The 23,539-nt window shown below is 35.9% G+C and overlaps 1 protein-coding gene across 1 annotated transcript in view; it reads right to left on the bottom strand.

Moving 5' to 3' along the window:
* hob (bridge-like lipid transfer protein family member hobbit) overlaps positions 1-23,539 on the bottom strand; it is an 844,941-nt gene that overhangs the window by 503,037 nt on the left and 318,365 nt on the right. Inside the window, exon 20 of the mRNA XM_090409957.1 lies at positions 14,056-14,167. Coding sequence (XP_090266083.1) covers positions 14,056-14,167 — 112 coding nt within the window. The remainder of the gene's footprint in view (positions 1-14,055; positions 14,168-23,539) is intronic.

Genomic DNA, 23,539 nt, shown 5'->3' with positions numbered 1-23,539 from the left:
ATGACAACCAGGAACATCCTACTAAAGGTATGTCCAAAATTATTCCTTCCTTATATTCTTCATATACTTATATCTTTAAAACATTAGTAACGATCTAAAAATTAAGTAAAGAGCTAATGGCATCATAAAAGGGGTACTCCTAAACAAAAATGGGCAAAATAGCCATAAAAATTAATATTTATTTAGAGGAGTAACATGGAAAATTTTCCAGAAATATTATCCTTATTAAAATAGCCCTAATGAAACAAAAATTAGAGCTTGTGGAGCTCAGTCAATAAAGATGAAAACAAATACAGATGAAGCCCTTTGGTCAGAGAGACCTGTGTTTGATCTCCGTTTATTATGTGAGGAACGATTATCTGGTCTCTTTTGATGGATCTATCACCCGGAAACTCAGATTTTTCATCCCTCAAAACAGGCAAACTGGTCCCATGAACATACATGGATCTACAGCCAAGAATACTTAACAATATATGGAAGAGATTGGGTCCTCACCACATGTCGTTACACCTGTAGTTAACCATGAGTTACAACATGGTAGTCAATCTCCGAGATAGGAGATGACATATGAATGGGATGGTGGAAACAAATATTGAAATAGAGATCATAAATAGCAAATATCAATAATTTCCATTCTTGGAGAGAATCATTATTATCTTAAATCTCATATCTATGATATGACTGTAGTAATAAGGAATGGTGTCATTATACAAAATTGCCATAAAAAACTTTGTATATAAGAATTGTTCTGTAGTGTTTTGGCTAATATACATGCATTAGACTATAAACTTTGCCAGTACGTGGATGTATAGACAGTCATGTGACTATGACCAGAATAAGGTAAAAACAAAATAGCTTCTAGTTAACTATTAAAATTAAGACTAGTTACATCGGGATTTTTTCATGTCTGGAAGAAATAATAAAAGGCAAACTTACAAACAGTAAAAATTAATGTGGTGACAATAAACATTGGATTCATATATTTCAAATTATATGTGAGCATGTAGCTACTGTTGAATACGTTGATGCCTTTGTTTTCACCCAGAATCTCGGTTTTTTTTTGTCCTTCAAAACAGGCAAATCAGCCCCGTGAACACACATGGTTCTACAGCCATGATCTTGTCATAATAGCAGTGCAAAATGTCTGAAGCACTGCATTTTATGGGTCTCTTTCTTTCTGTTGAGGCAACATGTGATGACAAAGCTGTGGCCTCAATTCTCTGGTATTGATGCACTGTTTAATCTTCATCTGTCTATAGTATTAGATCTTGCAGCAATACCACAGGCAATAAACTTCTGGATTGCGTCTAAATTTAATGAGTTAAAGTAGTGACTGGATCTGGATGAAAGAAATAAATAGTTTTAATTTTGTATTCTCTAAGGATTTTGGATAGTTTTATTGAAATAGAGTCAATATAGAGAAGAGAAAGCAAGGATTGAGAGTTGAGGTCATTGGGTAGTAATAAGTGTAGAAATGGTGCATTTATTATAGCCATTTTGTAGGAAGATGTCAGTTAACAAATCATAAGGGTATGATTTGCTCATCACACCCTTATAATTGCCAGTCTGTAAAAGACATCAACACACAACTATTGAAATTGAAGACATCCTTAAAACCAAACCCTATCCTTTCCAGACTGTTTACCATTGAAGTGGTAAATGAGGCTATCAAAATATTTAAAAATAGCAAAGCTGTTGGACAAGATGGAATTTTTCCAGAATTTCTTAAAAACTGTGACAAGAATGTCATAAAATGATCAACTAACCTATATAATAACATCTTGGTTTCAGAAAGTCTTCCCTCTCTCTTTAAAAGAATAAAAATAATAACCATTCTAAAACCAGGCAAAGACCCATTATTCGGAGCTAGCTACCAACCCATAGCTCTTATGACTTAAACTTATGGAAAGGATTATATACAACATAATATTTCTCATTATAAACAACCTGATATCTCTTGAGCAAGCAGGTTTTAGACCAAGAAGAGGATGTTGTGAACAAGCACTGGCTCTTACATCAATGATTGAGAATGGTTTTGAGAGGCATCTGAAATCTACTGCTACGTTCAATAACATCAGGATATGACACAGTATGAAGAAAGGGCCTCATATTTAAATTTCTGAAGATGATTCCATGTAGAAAATTTGCCAACTTATTGAACGATATGCTTAATATCAGACGGATACAGGTATTTGCAGGTAATTCAGAGTTGACCATAAAAGCTTAATGATAGACTCCCTCAAAGTTCTGTACTATCTCCATGATCTTCCTCAAACTAGTTCAAGGAAATTTGCTTATGCAGATAACCTTGAATGCAGACAAAGCTAAAAAAAATAATTACATATGATTTGAAAATTCTGAACTCTTAATTCAAACAGCGGCATCTAAACCCAAACCTATCAAAAACTGAAGTGTCTACCTTCCATATTAATAACCATCAGGCTAATTTCAAACCTACTTTCTTCTTCAGAGATACATTACTGAACTTTAATAGAACACCTAAATATTTAGGTGTTATCCTAAATAGTGTAAAATCTCTCATGATAAGTAACTTATGATGATCATTTTTACATGTTTTTCTAGGGAGATTGCACTTCCATTATGTTTGGATGTCATGTATTGACATCTGAACATAATGGAAGTTTCAAGAGATGCATGCATGCATACAGTGGAAGTCTGGGCCTTTATAAGGTGAAACGTCAAGAAGGATTTTGTTGTAGGTTTTTCAATCTTCTTACCTGGGTCCGCTGTCACGTGAAGTCCATTGTCGGTAGTCAAAAGAGAAGCGTTGTAGGTCTTAGATTTCTCAAACTTCTCTTACTTGGATCCACTGCCATGAGAAGTATTATATCAACTGTCGGAACATCTCTCTAGGAAAGAGATGCACGTTGCCATCATGTTAAGAATCATAGAGAGCATAGAATAATTGATGATTTTGACAAAGAAGAAGTTTGGCAGAAGGATCAAGAATGAGCCAGAATGAAAGAAAGACAAAAAGGAGCACTTTTATGTGAACAAAAGATTCTTGTAAAAGGAAGTGCTGAACGAGAATCATAAGTACTTGTTATTATTATTATTATTATTACCTAAGACCTCATGGAGTCAAAGACTCATCTGGAAGGTCATCAGGTCCTTTTATCACACACACATCTCATCATACATGTCTTAAACACACTCAAACTCCTTGCAGACACCACAATCTCAGGCAAGGCATTCCAATCATTCACAACTCTGCATGAAAAAAACCTGCCTCTCGCTCCAATACTCACCCTCTTTATACAGTTTCCAGGGGTGACCTCTGGTTCTCCCCTGATCTCCCACTATTCTCTGTAGAACTTCTTCACCATTGATCTTATAACAACCCCTTACCAACTTGTAGGTCCCTATCATATCTCCCTTCTTCCTTCTCTCCACCAGACTCTGCAAATTACATCTTCTCAATCTTTCCTCATACTCAATATTCCAGAGGTCAGAAACTACCTTAGTCAGTCGCCTTTGAATCCTTTCCAACATCTCTTCATCCTGAAAACCCGGTGACCAAATCTGGGCAAAATAGTTCATGTGTGTGGCCTAATCAAAGCCTTATACAATGAAACAAGAATCTCCCTACTTCTACACGTCAGTGTCCTCTGCATCATTCCCAGAAGTCTTTGTGTTGTCTTCACAATTTTGGCGATGTGTCCCCTAAATTTTAGATCCTTATCCACTATCACCTCCAGATCTCTTATTTCCTCTACCTCCAACAATATATTCTCACCAAGCATAAATTCTGCATCCCATCTTTGTTTTCCATATTTTAAAACCAGAATTTTAAAACCTTACATTTTGCAACATTGAACTCACATCCCCATTTGCTTACCCAATCACTCAATTTATTCAAGTCTTCTTGCGAGACCACAACATCTTCACTACTCTTTATGGTTCGTCCCAACTTTGCATCATCTGCAAACAACTGAATATCTCCATCCAAATCTTCGCCAATATCATTAATATACAAGTTAAATAGTAATGGCCCTAAAACAGACCCCTGAGGCACTCCACTAGTGACTTTCTTTTTCCTGGATATCGCACCCTCATACACAACTTGTTGATACCTATCAGATAGCCAGTCTCCAATCCAATGCACTAATCTAATCTAGTTTGCTAGATTAGATTAATGCATTGGATCCCATCTGCTCTAGTTTGACTGTCAACTATCATGAGGTACTCTTATCAAAAGCTTTTGCGAAATCCAAGTATATTACTGTGTATCCTTCTCCTCTGTCCAAGGAAGCAGTCACTTTATTGTAATAAGTAAGCAGATTACTAAAACATGACCTCCCTTTAGCAAATCCATGCTGCCCATCAAAGATTATACCATTGTTGTCAATCCAACTCTGGATCCTAGTTCTCACAAGCTTCTCCAACAACTTAACCACAACACCTGACACAGAGATAGGCCTATAGTTTGATGCTTGAGTTCGATCATCTCCTTTATGAAGTGGCACAATCTTGCCCTCCTTAGGAACTTGACCAAGTGCAAGATTTGTATTAAAAAAATATGTCAAGGCAGGTGTCAACTCCCTGGCACATTCCTTCAGAATACATGGTGATATATCATCAAGTCCCACAGCCTTATTAACATTTAGTTTACTCATGTCCCCATACACCTCTTGCTCACTTACAGTCAGTCTCTCCTCTGCATCATCAACTGCTCTCAATCTCTACATGAAGTCACACTCACAAGATTGAAAGATCTTTATGAACTGCTCATTAAGTATCTCCACCACACACATTTTGCAACAGCTGTCTTTATATCATTTCCTCCAATCAATGTCATCCTTCCATAATCATTCTTTCTTTTTCTGGCTACATATCGTAAGAACTCCCTAGGATTCTTTTTGGCTTCATTAGCTAACTGCTGTTCATACCTCTCTTTAGCTACTCTCACCAACCAAGTCACCCTCCTTGCCTGGTCTTTGTAGACCTCATGAAATTGGTTACTTCCACTTCTCTTATGCTGCCTCCGCAATGCCCTTTTTTTCTGTATTGCATGCTTAATCTCTTTATTCATCCATCTCACACCTACCTTATTTAACCTTCTCACCCTTGGAATACATTTAGACATTGCATCTACTAGATAGTTTTTGAAAATCCCTCAAGCTGCATTGATCTGTTTTCCAACTAACTCCTCATTCCATGCTACACCCGTAAGCTGTCTCCTGAGCTCTTCATAATCCCCCCCCCCCCCCTTGTAGTTCCACATATACCCTTTTCTCACAGGGATCCTTGAACTGCTGGCAACCACCCAGGTAATCACCTCATGGTCACTTTCACCAATTGGTGGATGATTTGACGCCTCATTTATAATTACATCCTCTGATGAGATGACCAAATCCAAGACCCTTAATCCTCGTGTGCCCGTCTGTTACATACTGTCTGAGGTAGTTATCCCTCAAAAACTCAAGAAACTCATTTTCTTTACTTCCAGTTGCTATCTCTTCATTCCAGTCTATATTGCCATAATTAAAATCACCCATAATGATCACCCTTTTCTTATTTGCTTGGCTAATTTGACTATACATTTTACTATCACCAGGTCTATAACAACATCCCACCAAGTATTTGATTCTATTCACCTCTATCTCACACCATACTGCCTCAAAACCACTGGCCCTATTTCCGTCTTGCATCTCTACCTTGTATGGACATAACTCTTTCTCTATTATCAATAGCACTCCCCCTCCCTTTTTACCCCTTCTATCCTCACGAAACATATCATACCTTTCCATCTCTATTCCTGTCAGGATGTCGTCCTCATCTAACCATGTTTCACTTATTTAGACAATCTTTGGGTGAACAGACGCAATTAGTGAAACCATTTCATCCGCCTTGTTTCTTATACTTCTAGCATTTGTATACAAACACAACAGCTCATTTCTGGATCTACAGCTAGTTCCACTGATACCACTCACTCGATGTGATCTCTCCATGCTGGACTGGGGCCATTTCCATTTCTGCTGCTTCGTTTTAGAACCCTTTTCAATTCCATCTGTTTCCTCTTGATCCCTGGTCATCCCATTTCTTTCCTGCCTACACATGCTCTCACCTCCTCTTGGAGCATCCACCTTTCTCATGCTGTGTACGTCCACCCTGAGCCTCCCCGTTTCCCTGCTCCTCTTGCACACCCATTCTCTCATTTTCTATACTCATACCACTCACTTCCCCATTCATATCCACTTCTTCAATCTCTCCTGTCTTACTCTCCTGCTCTTTCACATCATTCCCCTCTCGATCTGATTCATTCTCTCTATAATATCACATATTATATATGTGATATTTCCGAGCAAGAATATACATCAAGCGTATCTGCTTATGGGTACAGTAAGATCGTGTAAGTTAACAGCTGAAATAAGCTCACTCATGGCGTGTCTTAATCTCAACTGTGTATAATTAATTATTGTAAGAACAAGAAGAGAACTCTACTAGATAATGTAAATTAATATTGATTTAAGCTTACTCAAGGTATACTTTATTTTCAGTATGTGTTTGTATGACTAGCAGGATATTGTAGATTGTGATTTCACTTCAAGGCAAGAATTGAAATTAACAAGGAATTGTACTGCAATTGTATATTAATGTAGATCAGACTGTGTAAATAATCCTTTAGATTTAATTAAATCGTTTCTGAACAACTGACTGATTCTGTCAATGCACTATCTCAAAAATTTCAATCCTGCATAAGATTAAGTTTAAGTGTTCAATAATCAAACCATGACTAATTAAAGATAAAGATTAACATAAGCAAAGAAAAAACAATATCTGCTTTGTCTTTAGTTAAAAAAATCTTATAATCTTGCACTCAATATATGGCCTAACTGGCACTTCGAAAAACAAATTTGTTAGACTATAGAGTGAGAGAACACAGGATATAGTAGAAATAAATAAATGGCAGCAGTCGAGAGTCAAGGCAGTCAACCATTAACAACATATCATGACATTTTAAGTAAAGAACACAAAGACAAAGCAGGGTAGTAGAAATACCTAATAGAAATACAGAATGTTTAACAATAGAACACTCATCTTTAAAGAACACCTAGTGAAAGTAACTCGGAAAATAAAAACTCGTAATAACATAATTCAGAAGCCAGCTGGTTCAACTTGGGATGCAGATGCTGAAGCCTTACATCTATCAGATTTGGCCTTGGTTTATTCAACTGGAGTACTGCTCCCCAGTATGGCTCAACAGTGTTCTTACTTCTAAGGTGGACATTCAACTAAACCAAACAATGACAATAATAACAGGAATTATAAGATCTACACTAAATTATTGGCTCTGCCATCAGTAGCACTGCACCTCTTAACTTATGCAGAAAGCAGCTCTTGCTAAACTATGGATAAATTTAACCAATAATGTTACCCTAATCCACAAAGACATACAAAATCCCCCTACAAGTAAACTAAAATCAAGAAATTCTAGTTGGAGAACAGCAAAGTAATTAATAGGTGAATCTTTCAACTTGACTGATATACGGAGAGATGAATGGCTCCAACACTATAACAATCCCAGATAAGCTATATTGGACCATACACCTAAACTATCAAGATCTGCACTACCATGTCATATTTCGACAACCTTAAGCCACATTAGAGCAGGTCATGGTAGGTGTAAATACAATCTACATATGAGGGTGGTCTGAAAAGTTCTCGGCCTAACAATGAAAAAAACGAATTTATAATTTCAAAATTATTTTTATTTTTCAAGATAATCTCCCTTAAGACTAATGCATTTATTCCAGGGATGCTCAGCACCATTATCCCATCCCTGTAGTGATTCTCAGTAAGATCTACAAAATACCCCTCTACAGCTGCAATCACTCTTGATTCGAAGAAAAGCTGACCAGCGAGGAAGAGTTTTAGTTTAGGGAAGAGATAGAAGACAGAGGGAGCCAAATCAGGGGAATAGGATGGATGTTCCAACAACTCATAGTGCTGCAGAGCCCTTAATTTTCCCATTGCCAAAATAACTTTTGGGCAGGTGCACTGTCCTGATGAAAGATGATTTTGTTTCTTCTGCAAAATGGGTCTTTTCTCATGAATGTTTTCATCTAGACTGGTTAAAAGATCAGAATAATATTCCCTAGTTATTGTTTTACCCTTTTCAAGATAATTAATAAACAAAATGCCTTTAGCATCCCAAAACACCAGTGCCATGACCTTTCCTGTTGATGGAACCAACTTTGTCTTCTTTGTGCTGAACAACCGGCTTCTGTCCACTGTTTTGACTGCTGTTTGGATTCTGGTGTGTAACGATGAATCCAAGTCTCAACCATAGTAATAAATCGATGCACAAAATCAGTTTTATTCTAATGAAAATGCTCCAAGCACTGTTCAGAGATTTTCATGCGAGTGCATTTTTTATCTGCTGTGAGCAAGCAAGTTAAGCTATATTAACTTAACTCGTCTAAGACTATTATAATCACCTGACTTATAATTCCACATACGTTCCCATCTCTTTGATACTCTTGCATGTCTATTCATCTTCCAAGTCAAAACGATATGGTCACTCTCTCCAACTGGTGGGAGAGATGTCTTCTCAGTTATTATCAATTTTTCTGATGCTATGACCAAATCCAAAATACTTCTATGTTGCCTAAGACATTTTCCCTCAACAACTCTAGAAATTCCATTCCCTTATTGCTACATGCATCTTCCTCTCCCCAATTTATACTGCTGTAGTTAAAATCTCCCATAACAATCATTCTTCTTGCACTTGCTAAGCTCAACTGCCTAAACATCTCCTGGTCTCCACTCTCTGTGCTCCTTGGTCTGTAGCAACACGCCACTAAATATCCTGTCTTGCTCACCTCTACCTCACACCATATGTTTTCAAAATTATTAGTGTCACTGCCTTCCAAAGCCTCCACTCTTAGAGGACATAAGCAGTACTCCACCACCACGCTTTCCCCTCCTATCCTGCCAAAAAATGCTGTACCCTGCTACTTCTATTCCTGTTATTATATCCTCTTTTGTCAACCATGTCTCAGTGATCCCAACAATCTTTGGCGTTATATAAACGTTCACGTTTATATAAAAATCTATGTAGAAGTTTTGTCTTTTTCCAATGGATCCTAAGGTTTGGATTTTCAACTCTGTGTTGCACGAGGCCAGATTTCTGTGGTTTGCTGAGACGGATATGATCTTGATGTTCCGAAATGCATTTATGAACAGATCCACCTGTCTGTCCATAGTAAGCCGATTTACAGGAGCATGGAACCTCGTACACACCAGGTAGCATCAGAAGTGAGTATGTCTTTAGGAAAAAGTAACAAGCTATATATCTGGTTGATTGGGTTATAGGTGGTAGCAAGTTTGTATTTCTTCATAATTTTTGAAAGACGTTTGGAGATGTCTTTGCCATAAGGTATGGGAATCCTATGGGCTTGTTCTTGTCTAGGTTGATGTGTTAGGAAGTGACTGATGATTTTTTGAGTTGTTTTAAGATTGTATCCATTTAGTATGGCTGTATTTTTGATTATTTCCAATTCTTGGTTTAGAGATTCTTCAGAGGAGCAGAATCTGTGTGCTCTAATTACTAATAATTTAATGATGCCAAATTTTTGAGATGGATGATGAGCAGAAGAATTGTGAATATAGTGACCTGAAAATGTCGGCTTATGATAGACAGAAGTGGAGATGGAACTATCTTCTTTTCTTTGGATGTGTAAATCCAGAAAGGAGATACCCTGTAGAGATTCTTTTTCTAGTGTAAATTTGATGCGAGAATGAAGAAGGTTTATTTTATCTAGAAACAGTTGTAGTTCTTGTTCAGAATTACCCCAGACAGCAAAGACGTCATTGACATATCGCAGCCAAATTTTTGGTTTGGGTTTAAAATCCAGATTGTTCATTGATCTAGGTGCTATTGAAAAATTTAGACCTTTGCTGAGTAGCAAGAATTCATCTTTGTTTAAGGGGTGGTTGGATGGTTAGCTACGTTACTGTTACCTGCAGGTGATTGGTGGCTCCTGTTGTTTCTTGCTTCTGGTTGATTGTTAATGTTCACTGCAGGAAATTCAAATATGTCCATTGGTTTTGTCAATCTTTTAGTCCATGAAATTTGGATATCAGATTTTCTTTCTTAGTTTGAAGGATATGGTTCGCCACGTTGTCCGTAATCTTTTCAAGGATAATCCAAATATCTGCGTTCAAGTAACTTGAAAGTTCAGATTTTACATTTTGTACCTGGTTTTGGGGTCTAACAATCCAAAGCATATGGAAGGCACATAATCTACCCACGGAATCTAACTATAAACAGGACTGTAGATAATCCAGAATCTTAAATCTAATATAGGACATCATTGTTACTTTAAGAAAATTATCAATATGAAAGAATGTTTCCTCCCATGCTATCTTAAATAGAATTTAGCTTTGATGTAGTTCCTAAATATTTAATTAATTTTTAATTTAATCTGTATTTTTTTTTTTTTTCCTAGTGGTCATGCCAGTAGAATAACCGGTGATCAAATCATTGTTTCTTTAGCTTACTGTGTGAAATGTAACTCAGTTTGTCCTTGTATATACTCCAGATGATGACCTTCATATGAAGGTCGAAACGTTGGGAAATTAAAAAGAGTTATTTATAACACGGTTGTAAAGTTCATAATTTCCAAAATGAATGCTGATCACCATACAACACTAAAAGAAAGGACTTTTACATCCTTCACGTGGATCATCTTCAAGGCTGGTACGGCCATGTTTATACTTGGCAGCCAATTTCTTAATTGTTGAAAATGAAGAAGAAGAGTGCCCATAAGCTTTTATGAACTTCAAATGAATTTCTTTTGCCATTAAACCTTGTTTTACAAAGAATTTTATAACCCCACGATTCAATTTTATCCATTTCAAGGGATACAGACAACACTTTTGCTTCAGACAAAAAAGTGTTGTCTTTATATGTTTGTTTTATACAGACAAAAGTCTGTATAAAACAAACTAATTGATAGAATGACTTCCAATTTCACATGAATAAAACTGATAGTGTTGCTGATAGTGTTGTCATCTATGGTCAAGGCAGAGAAATTTTCAGACCACCCTCGTAAATGGAAATGAACTGACTCTCCTGTCGTGACTATGGTTATCATTCTCAAACTACTGACCAATTTTACTGGACTCCCCGATATATGCTTTTGAGGGCACTATATAAGATATACATAATGTTACGATGGAAGCTATAATCTGGCTTGAAAAACTTTCTTTTATGTGACTTTCAATTGTCATACATCTGTTACATTGGTGTATTATGTATTTTACTTTATTTTACCATTATACGATAAATAAATAAATAGTGAATGAACTTCTTTGGCTAACTCTTCCTCTTCATTAATACAACAGTAGGCTCTTGCTCCCAGTGTTGAAGTGTCAAGATAATGTTCAATTTTTCGTTTGTAGCAGTGTAGAGAAGCACAGGGCTATCTATCAATATAAGTCAGTTTTCTGAATGTGGCAATAATTTAAAATTTTCTAGATGCTCTTAACTCATTAGTTAGCTTTAAATCCAAGAAAGAAAGCAAACCATTTGCCTCCTAATTCACTTTTTTTTCTATTTCCAGAAAGTCAAAAGTTTTATTCCTCTTCCCTACGCTAGCTCTAGTAACCTTTAACTTTTTAATTTTGATGTGGCCTCCATGTTGTATTTTTTGCACTAGTCTACAAACAGCCATAACCATTCCTTGATATTTGGAGAATATCAGAAAAAATAAACAAACTACTGCAAAATTCAAAACATGAAGGCTACATTTAAATCACCCAAACAATTAAAAAATGTATCCAATTCCTCTAAGGATCCCCTCCCCTGCTTCTCTTGCCCATCTAGGTGTATACCAAACCTAATGCACATGTAATTAACCTTACATAGATGAACAGGATGCACAATCTCAAAATGAAAAGAACACAAATGGCATTTTAAGTTTCTTCATCACTTAAAAGCAGACCTTTCTGATCATACACTTGAAAAATGCACAGAAATGACAGGAAAGGCACCCAGTCCTTACATCATAATAAAATCTGATACATACATAAATTCAAGGAAGGCTGCAAGATGCTAATCTATCAACCCAATCTTAGCAAGAATGATGGCTTAAAAGTTCTAAAGATATGGACAGTACAGATGTTTTCAAGAGCAGAACTTAAAAATAACAGAGCCATAGGCAATTAAGCCCAAACCAGTGGCTGATGTAGTTTCACTGATATGCAATATATTTAAATATTTAATCATTCTTTCCCCCCCCCAATCCCCCCCCCCATCTCAACAGAATTTTGCTAGGGTCAATGGCTGACCAGAGCAGTTATGCTGCAGCTCAATGTAGTGTATACGGATGCAGTTTGTGTTCCAACGTGTGTGTATCAGAATAATGACCTTGATATAAAGGTCAAAACGTGTATTGTTATTTGATTCTAATTAAAAGAAGTACTCTAGCACAATAGTTAGTCTCCATAATTCTACATAATGAATATAATTTTACTGGGCAGTTAAGGCATCTATGCCTCAATAGATGTTGGAGGTTTTGCAAGTTAGAAGTGAGGATGATTCATCTATGCATTTTGCTAGTAGTGGAAAATATGATTCCTACATTGATTTAGCTCTTAGTATATCCATGGGTCTAGCTCCCAGTGATAAAACCTCAGTAAATGTTGAAATTGGTCATAGTAGTGACACATAATGCATTGCAACCTGCAAGTCTGAAATCTGTGCTTTGTATTATGGGATACTGATGCTATCTGATATGCAGGTAATAGTCTACATACAAATAGTCTAGTTGTGGAGATGTTTCAAGAACAAAATTTTGTTTGCTCACTCTTAAGTAAAAGATAAAAACAATAATATCATTTCTTGTCAAGTATAATTTAAGTGGATACTAGGTTACTATCTCTATATAGGATTCATCCTATGTATTTCTAAATCAGAAATATATTGCCTTGTTTGGAGTGGAGGAATTTACACTCTGATGCTACTCCTCATGAATAATTTAATGTTTTACATGGCAGGACAGTTACTGAGATTCCCAGAATTTAAAGTTATTTTAGTTTTCAATTAAGATAACATTAGTTCTATACCACCACAACAGGAGACCTTAATCCTGTCCCCAAATTACAGGGAATGAGACTTACTGAAGTGCTAGTGACACTTATGGGCAAGCCTATTAAAGTCCACTGATGATGGCTGAATCATGCAGAACATCCCACTGCCCTAAAGTAGTGGAACTACCAGGATATTCACTGATCAACAATGCATGGCAAACAGTGACAGGGCACCAGATCCAAGTGATGTGGCATGGAGAATGGGAAAGTAAAAAGAGACTCAAGAAAAGTAGAGTGCAAAAGAAAGAAATAATAGTAAAAAAAAAAATGACAAGGGCTTGCCCTATCACCTAGAGGTTTCTTCCTTCAAGAAATGTTATCCCTTATAGAGGTTTGATGGAAGTAATATGAGCTTTCAAAACATTACGTTTAGTGATAGATTCACAGAATGTAGTTATGAATCAGATTTCAATACTGCCACCAATTAGCAACCGTGATCATTAGATACTGACTTGGAAGGGTTCAGTCAGGGAAAAGGTTTCAATGTGAAACTTTGTAAAACTTTACAAGGCAAATAATCATGGAAAAGATGTTGGAATAGCATGAGAATTTGTAATTAGTAGGGCAATCTAATGAAGGCAACATATCATTGTATAACAAGAGTCAGGGAAATAAGGGAAAAAGTGAAACAGATGAACGGATAAATTAGACAAGCAGTGGGGAAAAAGTAAGTTATAATATAGCATGCAATGACCTGATTTATGAGGAATATAAAATACAAGCCAGAAAAGTGACAAGCATAGTGAGGGAGAAAAAGTGCAATCTGATGAGCAAGAAACAATAGATTCCAAGGAATCCTTCCAGTATACAGTGAAAAATTGTGTGAAATACATTGAAAAAATATGAACATTTAAATTTTTTGTGCCAGAGAGTTAACTTTAAATGGATGCTATATTTTTTATAACAAAATTTGTAAATTTTAAAATCAATCCTTACATGAAATGTAAATATTTCATTATTGTCAAAGAGAATAACCAATTTTTCAGTTCCAGCAGTTAGCCTTTGTTGCTCAAAATTAAAAACAGCATCTGATGAAGATAATGTCATCCTAAAAGAGAAAAATCAAATTAGAAATGTTTGGATTATTTAATCTTCATACATTATACCAAATAAATAATTCAGCTAAATATGATCAAAAAGCTGTAGTATTTTTTCTTTGATAGAAAAAAGATTGATTACTACCAAGTAACAAATGCAAATATTTGAAGATAGAACTATACCAAGTCTTCTATGTATCACCTTGATTCTGGATTTCTTTCTTTCTTTTCTTTTTAATTCCTCATTGGTCTTACAATGACTTATTAGGAGAAATTGTGTCCAGACATGATGATTATCCATAGAAATTTCATAGACAGCTGTTGAGCAGTATGCATACTAGCATTAATCAGTTCAACACCTCAGCTTTCACCAGATTGGGCCCTCTCGAACCTCGGGTCCACTGCACTACATTATGTTAAGTAATTAGTGCTTAGTAGCTGCATAAAGTCAATTCTCCCACCTACATACAGTTTTCTCCAGTCAAACTAACATTCAAAAAAAGTTGGCAAGTCTTCTTAACCAAAGCTGCATGAATGATTTTTTTTTTTTTATGTGATTCCCACTTACAAAAGATTGTAAACCTACCGTACATTAGTACTGTGAGTGGAATAAAAGATTTTTTTAATATTTTAAAAATTTTAAAGATTGCAAACCTACAGTATATTAGCATTTTGAGTGGGATAAGAGATTTTTTTTTAATATTTAAAAAATTTTTTAAATTAACTTTTAGAATTTTATTTATTTTTTTACTTAGTCTAGAAACCCTGTTCTAGAGACCAAACATGAAACTTTTTTTCATGGCACTCCAGACCTCCAATAATCAGTGTGGCAGTATAACACCAGCCGATGAAATTCATCTCTCACCTAAAGACAATCACAAACATACATGTCCACTGTGGAATTTGAACCCATGACCTGCTGGTTAAAAAGAGAATATGCTAACTGCTTGACCAAAACTAGACACTGCAAATTAAAACAGAGCAGAAAATACCACAATAAGGTGTTCTAATATTTATTATCTATTTAACAAATACAATATATATGTCATACTTGAAATTATATATGTTATACAGAAATTACATTCTAGTTTTGAACTTTTGAACAAACAAATATGGTGTAAATTAATTTTTTTTATGACTTCCATTCACAAATAGTTTTTTTTGAAAGCCTGTTATATTTTTATTTATTTCTTATATTGTCTGGAAACCCATCTCCAGAGAACATGGATCTTTTTCTAGCCATGTCAGACCTTCAATAAGCTGGTCTCACAATAGGCAATTTCTTATATAGAGAAATCTGTGGAGTATTCATAACTATAAATTCACATGTATGCCACAGTAATTAACTTTTTAATAATATGTAAATATTTCATCTATATCAGTACAATAAATATCAGTACAGTTATAAACAACAATAGGAATTACATTCAAAAAAACACATTAGTGGCATGCTTACATTGGAATCCCTATTTGTACAGTAGCATGTTTAAGAACTAAGGCTTCAGCACTTTCTGTATACAAATTATCTTGATGGACCTGTGTTTCACTCAGGATTTCTCCATGAGTGCAGGTCACAAAGATACCTCCAACAATCCCGATCTTGAGCCTCTCTCTTCTATGTTATATCCATAGATTTTACTAGTGGATCTTCCCATCTTGCAGGTGGTCTTTGTGGTTTTCTCTTTATTCTTGGTTGCCAGTTGACAACGCTTTATACAAATGCTCATATTTATATATGGATTGAGTTAGTAGCTTGGTGTGTTGCCATTGGATCCTGTAGTTGGCACTTTCAACTACATGTTGTGCGAGGCCTGATTTGTGAGTTTGATAAGACGGATGTGGTTTTGATGTTCAGAGATGTGTTTATTAACAGATCGTCCTGTATGTCCATAGTAAGACATATTAAACATGGCACTTCATATATGCCAAGTAACATCAGTGGTGATAGTTTGTCTTTTTGTCTTTTGTAGAAAGTAACAAATTGTGAATTTGGTATATATTGGTTTATAGGTAGAAGCAAGTTTTTTTTTTTTTTTTTTTTTTTGACAAACGTTCAGAGATGCCTTTGATATATGGTATAGGAGTCCTATGGGCTTCTTCTTGTCTGGGCTGCTGTTGTAGAGGGTGGCTAATAATATTTTGAGTTGTTATTGGATTAAATCCATTTAGTGAGGCTATATCTTTAATAATTTCCAATTCTTGTTTTAAAGATTCTTCAGAGGAGAAAAAAATTGTGTGCTTTGGATACCAAAGATTTTATGATACCATATTTTTCACCAATATCCCTCACAAAGAGACAATAAAATTGTTAACCCAAAAATTTCCATCTGATATTGTGAAATTATTCAAATTTTCAATCACATCAGGTTACTTAACATGGAAAAATAAAATATATAAACAAGAGGAACAGTAATGGGCTCATCCTTATCACCTAATTTAGCCAACTTTTTTCTTGAACACTTAAGAAGAAAGAATCTTCGCTCTTGACCCAAAACCAACAATATGGATATGATATGTTGATGAAGTCTTTGTAGTCTGGAGTCACACGGAACAAGAACTTTAATCATTTCTAAAGAATATAAACAATCTACATCCTCGCATCAAATTCACATTAGAAAAGGAATCATTGCAAGGTATTTCCTTCCCCAATGAACACATCCAATGTAATTAAGATGGTTCCATTTGTGTCTATCAAAAACCAACTTTTTCAGGTTATATCCACAATACATCGGCTCTCCATCATCTCAAAAATAAGCATCATAAAATCTTTGGTATCCAGAGCACACAAATTTTGTTCCTCTGAAGAATCTTTAAAACAAGAATTGGAAATTATTAAAGATATAGCCTCACTAAATGGATTTAATCCAATAACAACTCATAAAATTATTAACCACCCTTCAAAAACAGCAACCTAGACAAGAAGAAGCCCACAGGACTCCTATACCATATATCAAAGGCATCTCTGAATGTTTGTAAAAATTTTAAAGAAATACAAACTTGCTGCTACCAATAAACCAAATTCACAATTTGTTACCTTCTCCAAAAGAGGCACTATCACCACTAATGCTGCCTGGCGTAAAGTGCCATGTTCTTGTAACTTGTTTTACTATGCACAAACAGAAAGATCTGTAAATAAACGCATCTCTGAATATCAAGACCACATCCATTTTATCAAATGTCATAAATCTGGCCTTGCACAACATGTAGTTGAAAATGCCAACCACAGGATCCAATGGCAACACATCAAGCTAATACCGCAATCCATATATAAACATGAACATTTGTATAAAGAAAGTGCTTAAGCCTTACAGCACTTTCCCAATCTTAATTGTAACAACTGTCTCACTATCCCAAGTTTGGGAAATTGCTATCCCCAACTGTATAAAATAAATTTATCAGTTTTAATTTAATTTAATTACAGCCCAAAGAATTTAGTTCTTAAACACGCTACTGTATAAATAGGGTGTTGTGTCGGAAATAACTGGCCCACTCTGTGACCGCCATTTGTTTCAGCCACAACATGAGAAATTACTCACTTAGGAAAAAGACATGCTTGAGCTCTCAAGAGCAAAGGTATAGAAGCAATGAATAAAGTGTAATTTGAGAGTATAACAATTTAATCAATAATATTATTGTAAGATAATTCAAAAGCCATGTTAAAAATCATGCCTGATACAGGGGAAAGTTATGTTAAGTGACTTCAGAGTTGTTAACCAATCAGCGGGGGGCCTCATTATTATGTATCAGGCCATGACACAACAGAAAATCCAAGACGTCATCTGGTAACCCCTGCAGTAAGAGTTCTATCAAGAAGGCCGCCAAGTAAAGAACGTGACCGTATGAGACCAATCAAAGACGGCTGAGTGAGTGATGCAGACACAGAGAAAGGGCGCTCGCTGCCATGATATAAGCGTGGCGTGCTCTTCAAACACTCTTGTTTCCTGCATTTTTCCTGTGTGCCAGTGAGAAGGCTGGGAAGGCTGAGGATGCTTGTCGCCGGTTTCCAGCGACCCTCCACGTTGCAGTGGGTTCCGTTACATACAAGTTATCCAACTGTACAACAAGGAACCAGCAGACAGGGTCATTGGTGAGTTACCGCCAATGTGACTACTTCGAAGGATTCAACACTTCGAAAGATTTGAGTAAAGAAAGACAGCGGAAACGACAAGGAAGCCTTGCCATATCCGAAGGGACAACTTCGCTAAAGAGATTAACCGGTAAGGCAAATATTTCTTATCCGATATGCTAAGAAGTGCTGTATAAACCAGTGTGAACAAAGAGAAAGGGGAAAACCTTAAGCATAGCCTTGCTTGACCCGACTAGGAGATCCTTTTAGGACTGAACGTCTTGTCGGGACCTTCCTGCTGAGACTTATGAAAGTGTATATGTGTGAACTTTTAATAGAACAGTTCAAGAAACGAAGTGTTATATGAAATGCATTGATTGAAGGTACTACTTTGTACACTGAGCCTGGGAATTGCATAAATCTCATAGCAAGGAGATTAACTCTCATAAGATTTGTAATTATTAAGATTGAGCAAAAATATCATGTATAAATTTGAATAACTTAGTATTGCCAGAACTAACATAATGATAGAAGTATCATTGATTAAATAATGCTTCTGAGTTATGATTGCATAACCCTGTATTTTAAGAGGTACGTAAGAGAGAGAGATTGAATGAGCTCATTGCATGTGTGCAGAAATGTATTTCTTGTATATTAATTCCATTGCTTGATTTCATGTATATTATAATTTGTAGTATTAAAATGCATTGTTTTAGATCAAAGTTTGTGTGTTCTGTTAAACGACTGACTTACCACTTATTAAAATTTCGAACCTGTGTAAGTGAAGGGGGAAACATTTGTGTAAGAAAAGTGGAGGAGCCACGAGTGCATACACGTGTTCCCGTTACTAAGTATTATTGTAGAGATAGTCATTAAAGTAGACCTAAGAATCAGGAAATAATCGCCAGCTGGCGCAGTCGTTTAAAACTAAATAAATTTGCCGGAACTAACTCCTGGTACAAGTAAGAGATAGAACTAAAGAATATAGAGAAAGTATAGAAAATAAAGTAAAAGACGTAACAAGGGATTCCAATGTAAGCATGCCACTAATGTGTTTTTTTGAATGTAATTCCCATTGTTGTTTATAACTGTACTGATGATATGATACTTAAGACAAATATTTACATATTATTAAAAAGTTAATTACTGTGGCATACATGTGAATTTATAATTAACAATAGGCAATGAAATTAATCTCCCAACTAAAGACAATCATGAACATCCAAGTCTATGGCAGAATTCAAACATGAAGACTGTTGCATAGATGATACACTAATCAAGCAATCAATCAGGCAGGCAGATATCTTTATGTGTATGCTACTTGTATATAAAGACCAGCTGAATTCATATTAAGTTGCTGTTTGTTTCCTATAATGCACAGTCTATTCTCTTCAGAAATATATAATGCCAAGCATTGAAGTCGGTCACCACCCAGATCAGTTCTGATCTGATGCAGACAGTTTGTTCAAAAATATGTTACCAGAGTTCAAGAAAACTATGTTAGTGTTCTAAGAGCCATCTGAGTGATCCAAAAAGCTCTTTCCTCACTCTGCTGGATTACTTTAGGTTACTTTGGTTCTACTATCATTCTCTACTGGCAGTTCTCTTACAGTAGCCACCTTTTAGAATAGAGATGATTGTAAAAAGCTAGTGGGATGGAAATATTATGCCTGACAAGAAATTATATTCTTGTTTTTATTTGTACGTTTTCCAAGCCAACAAAAGTTTTCAAGTGAAATATCTTTATGATTAGGTGACACACTAATCATAATACTTTTATCTATGCAGCATTCTTGTTAAGTATAAAATACTTTCTAACAAAGTAAAAAACTTGCCAAAACTATCTTTACTCCAAAATATTGTAATAATATGGTGATACAAAACTAATATACTTGTATATAGGGGGAAGGGGGGGGGGGGGACTGGGATGCGCTTGCACCGTGAATGAACTTGAAGGTTCTAGAAGCGATTGAGATAAACATTGTTCACTGTTACTCATAGTCTGTAGGCAGTTATAAAAGAAAAACACGTGAAGTCGCTTTGCCAGAATAATATCCAATGTTAAACTCGAGCGGTGCATTAATCTCAAATTCCTTGTGAAATTGAAGAAATCACCAACCAAATGTTTGAAACTGTTGCAGGGGGTGTACGGTGATAATGTAATGTCACGTGCGTGAATGTTTGAATGGCTTTGCTGAAGGTTGAGAAAACGTTGAAGATGACGAATGACCAGGTCACCCTGTCATGGAAGCAACCAAACAAAATATTGCAAAAATTAATGAAATTGTCTGCAACGATCGCCGATTAAGTAATCAGATGATTGCTTAATCAATTGCAGACATGGTGCACATTGATAAGGAGACTGTATGACAAATTTTGCATGAGCAATTAAACATAAACAAAGTTTGCACCAAAATGGTTCCCAAAAACTTGGGTCAGAAGCAGAAAGACGTCTGGAAACAAATTTGCACTGACATCATGGAACAGCTGACAGCAGAGCCAGACTTGCAGGAGAAGATCATCACATGTGATGAGATGTGGATTTTCCAGTATAATCCAGAAACAAAGAGACAATCAATGCACTGGAAAACTCCCACGTCATCAAGAATGAGCAAATCAAAACTGAAGGCAACGCTGATCGTTTTTTTTTTTTATTTATTTTTTTTTTTTTATATCAATGGTAATGGTTGAATGGGTACCAGAGGGTCAGACAGTTGAACAACATTATTACCTTGAGGTTCTGGATAAGCTGAGAGAACAAGTGAGAAAGAAGAGACCTGATCTGTGGAAGAACAATGTCTGGATTCTCCATCAGGACAATGCTCCAGCCCACAGTGCACTGTCTGTAAAGCAGTAGCTGGATGATAAGAAGATCCCTGTGTTGGACCATCCATCGTCCTTCCTAGACTTGGCTCCATGTGACTTTTACCTTTTTCCAAAGTTGATATCAGCATTGAAGGGCACCCATTTTCAGTTAGTGGATGAGGTAAAGGAGAAAACAGCAGAGCTAATGAAACAGATAACACCTGATGACTTGTAGCACTGCTTTCAACAATGGAAAATTTGTGTGCAACGGTGTGTATAGATAGAGGAAGGGAGTACGTTGAAGGGGAATAACAATTACTTTGTACAATTGTAATAATAAACCACATTTTTGCAACCAGTCTCGTTATTTAATAGCCATACCTCATACCTGCCAAGAAATTATATTCTTGTTTAATATTTTGTCTGAATGTAAGAAAACAAAATTTGCATGTGAAGTATTTTCACAACCAGGTTACTTGTACACAGATGCTATTGACTTCACAACAATTACTTAGTATCCTATAATGAAAAGTGCACACTTCCTTTCAGACATGCACAATGCTGTGCATTAGGGAAGAGAGTCAATACCCAGACCAGTTTTGACCTTCATTGCACTCTTGTCAATGAGAGCCAGGCCCAGAAAGATATAAAGGTTGAATACATGCTTATTGAATTTGTGCAAATGCAAAACATTATGCACTTCTGAAAGGAAATATGCATTTCCTTTCCCTTTCTTTTAATGTTACACGGTGATCAGCATTCGTTTTTGAAATTATGGATTCTACAACCGTGCTAAAATAACTCTTTTTATTATCCCGACATTTCGCGCTTCATATCAAGATCATCATCTGGAGCATACACAAATATACAAGACAAGCTGCGTTACATTACAAACTGTAAGCTAGAGAAACAATGAATTTCACATGCTATTCTATTGGCATGACCTCTAGTGGAAAAAAAAAAAAAATTACATCAAGCTCGATTTAATTTATGATCATCATCATCATCAAATTCCTGACATGTACACTCAAGGGGTGTACAGGATATTACAGTACTACATGAAAAAATTACATCATTACTAACTTCCTATCTACAATTTTCCTCCAAATCAGTCTGTTACTTATCAAGACTCCAACATTATCAGATCTTATATTTCTATCGTTTAAGGCACTTTGTACCATATCAATCCACCTATATCTTGGTCTTCCTCTGGGTCGTTTTCCTGCCAACCTGGCAGAGAACGCTTGTTTTGCTAATCTTTCCTCTCCCATTCTATTTAAGTGACCATACCACCTGAGATTAGCTCTGCTAATGCATTCCTGGATGCTGACAATGTCAAGTTCTTTCCTAATATCCTCATTATTAATATGATATTGCCATTGATGCCATCTGTTCACGCCTCTAATCTTTCTCAGGACTCTCATATCTGCGGTCTCTAGTCTTTGGTCAAGTGTTTTACTTCTGACCCAGCTCTCAGATCCATAAGTTAAAACTAGTTTGAACACTGTCTTGTATACTAATTTAGTGTTCTTACTAATTTCTCTCTTATTCCATATGAATTTATTCAATTGACTTCCCACCATACCAGCTTTGCTTATTCTGTTGTCTATTTCTATATTTAATTTACCATCTTCAGTAAAAATCGTGCCTAAGTAGCTGAAATGTTTTACTTGTTCCACAGGTTCTCCATTCACAACACAGTTGACATTTTCAATGATTCTGCCTATTTTCATTGTCTTTGTCTTTTTATTGCTGACCTTCATACCACATCTATTACAACAGCTATTCAATTTAGTCAGAGAATCTTGCAGACTTGTAGCGGATTTATTTAGAAGTATAACATCATCCGCATAAAGCGAGCTGACATTAACATCTCCAATTTTGATATCAGGTTTAATACCACTTTCCTTCATCTTCATAATGTGATCCATATAGATAATGAATAACAGAGGGGATAATGTACATCCTTGTCTCACACCAGATTTAACATTAAACCATCTTCCTGTACTTCCTTCAATTCTAACTGCTGACTTACAACTCAAATAAAGACAAAGTATTGCTTGATATAATGCCCCATTGACACCATATAACTGCAGCATATTGAATAGCATCTCTCTTGGCACCTTATCATATGCCTTTTCCAAATCGACAAAGCATAAATACAGATCTTTGTTATATTACCGTGCTTTCTCCACTATTTGTCGTAAAGTGAAGATCGATCCACAGCCTCTGTTTGGCCTGAATCCAGCTTGTTCTTCACCAAGCTTTTCTTCCACAATTCTTCTCAACCGTTTCTCAAGTATACTTGCATAGATCTTGCCAGGAACACTCAGTAGGGAAATACCTCTGTAATTCTCACATTCAGTTTTATTTCCCTTTTTATATATGGGTACTATGAGAGCTCTACTCCAATCATTGGGAATTCGTCCCTCTGTCCAGGCTTTCTGAACTATGCAGTGCAGCCACTGTAAGAATTTTATACCACCATACTTCAGCATTTCTGGTCGAATAT

Source organism: Typopeltis vanoorti, chromosome 20, assembly GCF_054136105.1.
Source record: "Typopeltis vanoorti isolate ZY-2024b chromosome 20, IOZ_Tvanoo_1.0, whole genome shotgun sequence".
NCBI classification, from domain to species: Eukaryota; Metazoa; Arthropoda; class Arachnida; order Uropygi; family Thelyphonidae; genus Typopeltis; species Typopeltis vanoorti.
Note: the sequence above shows the minus strand (reverse complement) of the source record. Positions and strands in the feature narration are given on the sequence as shown.